The sequence below is a fragment of the Nicotiana sylvestris genome, chromosome 12 (assembly GCF_000393655.2).
Source record: "Nicotiana sylvestris chromosome 12, ASM39365v2, whole genome shotgun sequence".
NCBI classification, from domain to species: Eukaryota; Viridiplantae; Streptophyta; class Magnoliopsida; order Solanales; family Solanaceae; genus Nicotiana; species Nicotiana sylvestris.
In genome coordinates, this window is record NC_091068.1 from 3914972 (window position 1) to 3920191 (window position 5220).

The window sequence follows — 5220 nt, forward strand, 5'->3', positions numbered from 1 at the left end:
GAATTCGTATTGAAAAATTTCATATTGGGAGTAAACTCTCCCTAATAAAAGCGACTTTATACCTCGGGCTTGAACCCGAGACTGCAAATTAAGGATGAAGGAGTACTTAATTACCACTCTATCATGTTCAACTTTGTTGGCTTTTGATATATTACTTTAGTATATAATATATGATTTAAAATGCGTTTACTTGTTTAATTAGAAAAGTAAAAGTTTATTTGCTATATTACTTATGAGGAAAATAAAAATACAAAAATTAAGTTTCCTTAAGCACCACCAAACGACCCCTTGATTTATTAGTTTTCCCAATAAGTTGATTGTCATTTTAATTTTTCATAGGTACAACACACGATAATGGAAGGACAAGAGACACTTGACTCAATATCAAGTAATGTTGCTGCAAACAATTCTAAATCAATGGTTATTAATGATGTTTACCGTTGAAATCGAATAATAATTGAATTTATGTGCGGTTCTAAGGATACATGGTATGAATTGATATAAGGGCGAGAAATTAGATTAACGTAGAAATGAGCAATAGAATAATAGATACAACCTTTACAAATTGAGCAAATCTTAGCCTTATGAGATTGATTTCCCTTCGGCCAGTAATAATGATAAAATAAAAGACAGAGCCAAAATGAGTTGAAGCTAGAATTAATAGTATATTGCTCTTGATATGTATTACAATGTGTGTGAATGACGTAGTCTCTTCTATTTATTAGGGAAGAACATACCTTTTTAGGTAGTGTATTATAAGAAATAATAATCCTGATTTAGTTGATCGTTGGTTCCCTTTTTTGGCCAATCCCGTGATTTATACCATAACGATTAGTTAATGGAAAGAATCATGGATCTCTGTCGGCTGAGCTGGCAGGTATTTTCTTTGAGGCCATTAAGAACAAGGCGGGTCACCTTTTTGATAACCTCGAGGGCATATCCAATGATTTCGATAGTTGGCCTCGATATTGCTTTCGAGTCTGATATTTATCATATTCTGATCATCGCCGACCATGCCAGATATCTAAACTTCAATATCGGGATTGATTTTACTCGTGACTTCGATTTCCATTTAAATGTCGTTCCAGATGCTCGGTGGAGCCTCGAGCTCAGTTTTCTCCTTTACAGATAGTCCCCTTATTTTTTGGAGAGTAAACGACAAGAAACGATTTGAATCCTCGATTTTCACCTCCATAAATAATGATGTAAGCACTAGAGGTAACCAAAACGTCCTGTCGGTACAGTTTTCTAGGCATTTAATGTGCTTCAGTCAACAGTCGACCATTACCCGCATTGAACCGTCATTGAGAAATTATAAGTACCTCCCCCCCCCCCCTTCATTTTTTCAAATTTTTACTTTCAAATCTCTTATTTGTGTTTTTTCAGAAATCCCAATTCTTACGTCCAAATTCCTCGAACTTTCAATAAACCACATACCAATATAAATCCCTTTTCTTTTGTTCTATAATGGAAAAAATTTCCAAGACTGTACCACAAAAGGAAGTCGCCTCTTCATCACGGTCCGTCGGCGATGGAACTGCGGTAGAACATCACCTAGAGGAATTTGTTCTGACAAAGTGCCCTACTGTTGTTGATTTTAAGACCGAGAAGACTTCCTCGGTACCGGGTCGATGTGAGCCAGTCTCGAGGTATATATGCACAATCACTGATAACCTCCTTACCCAAGTTAAAGAGGATTGCAACTGGGTCGATAAGCATATGGTGGTACCTTTGCCCGAGGACTCGATCACTACCAATGTGGAAGGTTTTCTAAGTGTTTACACTTACCCCTTCACATTGGGTCATTTAGACCCTATCATCGTTGCCTTCTGCAAGAGGTAAGATGTGACCCTTGGCCAGAGTCACCTTTCCTTCTAGAGAATAATGACCCTCCTCTGATTCTTTGTAAGCAAGATCGAGGGATGTCCCTTTACCATCGATCACCTTATGCATCTTTACAGTCCCCGACTCTATTGAGGAGGATTGCTCAAGCTTGCTCACCGGGACACCAAGGCCCCATTCTTGAGTATAGATGAGGCTCGGAACCGAGGGTGGATGGGTCGATTTGTTTGTAAAAGAACTTCGGAACTAATCTCAGGTGAAGACATGCCATTTTCTAAGAAATGGAATATGAACCGTAAGCAGGATTTTGTCTTAAATGTTTTTAATCTTGTTATTTTACATATTATCTTTTTTCTTATCGATGTTTTTGGTGTTGCAGTTGTGGCCCAGGTGTCGGACGTAGTTCTTGAACTCAAGGAATGGTCTGAGGGTCTGGTGTTACAGAGGACATATTCCGAGCATGCTTGGATGGAATTATCGAAGGGTCGATTGGAGGCCCGCAACCATGGTATGTTTTCTCTTTTGATTTAATAATTGGTTGTCATTCGGACTTCTTCCCGAGCTTACTCATCTTTTTTCTTTTATAGGTCTCGGAAAGGATATGGAGATGAGGCCCCCATCTAGTGATGAAGAAATCCTTCCTCAACCATCTGTCCCGAAGCCGATGAAAGAGAAAAATAGAAAAGGGGCTCCAAGCTCCTCTAATTCGGAGGGGCAGAATCCCAAAAAGAGGCAATCCCAAAATCCAAAGGTAGCACCGGCGCTCTATCCCCGGACTTAGTCTGCCATTTAAGGGATGAGCCCAAAGAAAAAGAAGAGAAATCTCAACTGGTGGCCCATGTGCGGGCAGGTGTTATGGTGCAAGGGCCCTTTGAACCGGCAGTCGTTGAAATCGGATCATCTCGTAATGAGGAGATTGATGAGGGAGTCTTGGATGACGGCATCGTACTAGAAGGGGTAGAAGCCACTCCTCCCCAAGCTAAGGGGGTCGAGAGTGAGACTGGGGCGACGATTCTCGAGCAGAGGAAGGTATTCTTAGAGCCAATCTTGGGGCGATCGACATCCCCATGTCCCCCCAAAGTTGAGACGCTATCCAGCACTTCTTGGATAGATTTGAGTCATCTGCTTTCGAGGATGTTAATAGGCTCGGAGACTTGCCGGTGCCAAAGAATATACCATCACCGGGAGCTAGCGGATCTTTCTCGAGCCCAAAGTTGGTGAGCCGATTCACGGCCCCGAGCATCGATCCTGACCGGAGATGGTCAATAGCCTTTTCCATCCCGGTGGATGCCCGAGTTTTTTTGGCCCCGCGGGCATTGCTAGCTACCTCCAGTGCTTGGTGACCGAAGAAGACCAGGTAGTGATGGATAAGGTGGAAACCCCGTGCCTATTCAATGAAGCCCAACAAGTATTAAATCGGGTAACTATGTGTATCTTTCTCGTATATTCTGAATCTAAAGCTGTAGATAACCATAACACCTTTCATTATGTTTGCAGGCTTCGGTGTTGCACCATGAGACCTTCCTCCGATACCGGGAAGAAGTAATTCACCATGAGGCTAAGGTTTGAAACCTCACCGAGAAGAGTGAAACCTACAAGCTTCTTAGTGAGAAGATTCAATCCAATTTAATAACAGCTTGGAATGAGCATACTGAGATGGCCGAGCAGGTATTTCAAGTGCTTCACAATAGTGAGACGAATTGAAGATAGTGACTAATGATCTGATCCTACAAGTCTGACAAAGGCTTGAACAGATCAGGGAGATTCAGGCACAGGTAGATGCAATTCAAGCTGAGGCGGAGGAATTCAAGAAAAATATGGACATCTTTGGCTCGAAAAAAAAAGTTGTCCAAGCCCAACTAGAATCGGCTAAGATCCAGCTTCGAGCTGCAAAAGAGAAGGCCTCGGAGCAGGTTAAGAAAATCCAGGCGCTTCAATCCAAACTGGACATGGAAATTTCTAATAAGGCAAGCCTGGTCGATGAACTAGAGGTGACTAGATCCGAGGCGGTCGTGGCCATTACCAAGGCCGATGCTAAAGTGGCACATTACAAGGTTGATATAGAGGCCATCCAGGTGCATGCCAAGAGCATGGTAGACCATGCGAGGTGGAAAGTTCTAAGGGAGGACCTTGAGGATGTCCGCGCTCAGGGCTTCGATATACTCGCTGAAATCGAGAATGCCAAAATAGAAGAAACAAGGGCTCAGAAGCTGTCCTTTCCCGAGGAAGATTCCGAGAGTTTAAGCGAGTTTGAAGGCGGGGAAGATTCTGAGGTTAAATATGCTGCCTCCAATAAAGACTTTGCCACTTAGGCTTTTATAAATCTTTTGCTTTTATGATGAGTCCGTTCGGTCTTTGTAAAGAACCTTTCATCATCTATATGGCCTTTGTAAAAAGATTTTCGTGATATATATAAATACAAGGCTTTTTCCTTCTCTGTCTGATGAACCATTTTGCTCTTTTATTTTCACAAAGATCGAAGTGCCTTGGCGTGAATTAAATAGGCTGTATTTGAATGATTTCTCGAACTTGGACAAAGGTAACCCTTAGGCTTTATATTCGAGTGAGGATTTGCTCGAACTCGAAGTAAGTTCGCCCTTAGACTTTATAGTCAAGTGAGGATTTGCTCGAACTCAAAGTAAGGTCTCCCTTAGGCTTTATATTTGAGTGAGGATTTGCTCAAACTCGAAGTAAGGTGGCCCTTGGGCTCGATAGATATCCCCCTAGTGAGAATGGATACTCGAACTCGATTTAAGGTAGCCCTTAGGCTTTGTAGTTGAGTGAGAATGATATCTCGAACTCGAATTAAGGCGGCCCTTAGGCTTTATAATCAAGTGAGGATTTGCTCGAACTCGAAGTAAGGTTGCCCTTGGGATCGATAGATAGTCCCCGAGTGAGAATTGTTGCTCGAACTCAAATTAAGGTAGCCCTTAGGCTTTATGATCGAGTGAGGACTTTCTCGAACTCGAACTAAGGTGGCCCTTGGGCTCGATAGATAGTCCCTAAGTGAGAATGGTTGCTTGAACTCGAATTAGGGTAGTCTTTAGGCTTTGTAGTTGCATGATAATGATTTCTCGAACTCGAATTAAGGTAGCCCTTAGGCTTTATAATCGAGTGAGGAATTTCTCGAACTTTAAGTAAGGTGGAACTTGGGCTCGATAGATAGTCCCCAAGTGAGAATGGTTGCTTGAACTCGAGTTAGGGTAGCCTTTAGGCTTTGTAGTTGCGTGAGAATGATTTCTCGAACTCAAATTAAGGTAGCCCTTAGGATTTATAATCGAGTGAGGATTTGCTCGAACTTGAAGTAAGGTGGCCCTTGGGCTCGATAGATTGTCACGACCCAAGTTCTCCCTCCGTGAACTGTCGTGACAGCACCTA

The 5220-nt window shown here is 42.3% G+C and overlaps 1 protein-coding gene across 1 annotated transcript; it reads left to right on the top strand.

The window, feature by feature from the left end:
• Positions 1-1467: 1467 nt before the first annotated feature.
• Positions 1468-4154, top strand: LOC138882625 (uncharacterized). Its single transcript, XM_070163227.1, has 5 exons — positions 1468-1765; positions 2222-2350; positions 2430-2593; positions 3340-3405; positions 3597-4154. The coding sequence occupies exons 1-5, from the start codon at positions 1468-1470 to the stop codon at positions 4152-4154; spliced, it is 1215 nt and encodes a 404-aa protein (XP_070019328.1).
• The last annotated feature ends 1066 nt before the right edge of the window (positions 4155-5220 follow it).

Coding starts and splice junctions, on each gene's coding strand:
- LOC138882625 (XM_070163227.1), top strand. CDS start 1,468: ATGGAAAAAATTTCCAAGACTGTACCACAAAAGGAAGTCGCCTCTTCA. Junction 1,766..2,221: donor GATCACTACCAATGTGGAAG/GTTTTCTAAGTG, acceptor TTGGTGTTGCAG/TTGTGGCCCAGGTGTCGGAC. Junction 2,594..3,339: donor GGCAATCCCAAAATCCAAAG/GTAGCACCGGCG, acceptor TTATGTTTGCAG/GCTTCGGTGTTGCACCATGA.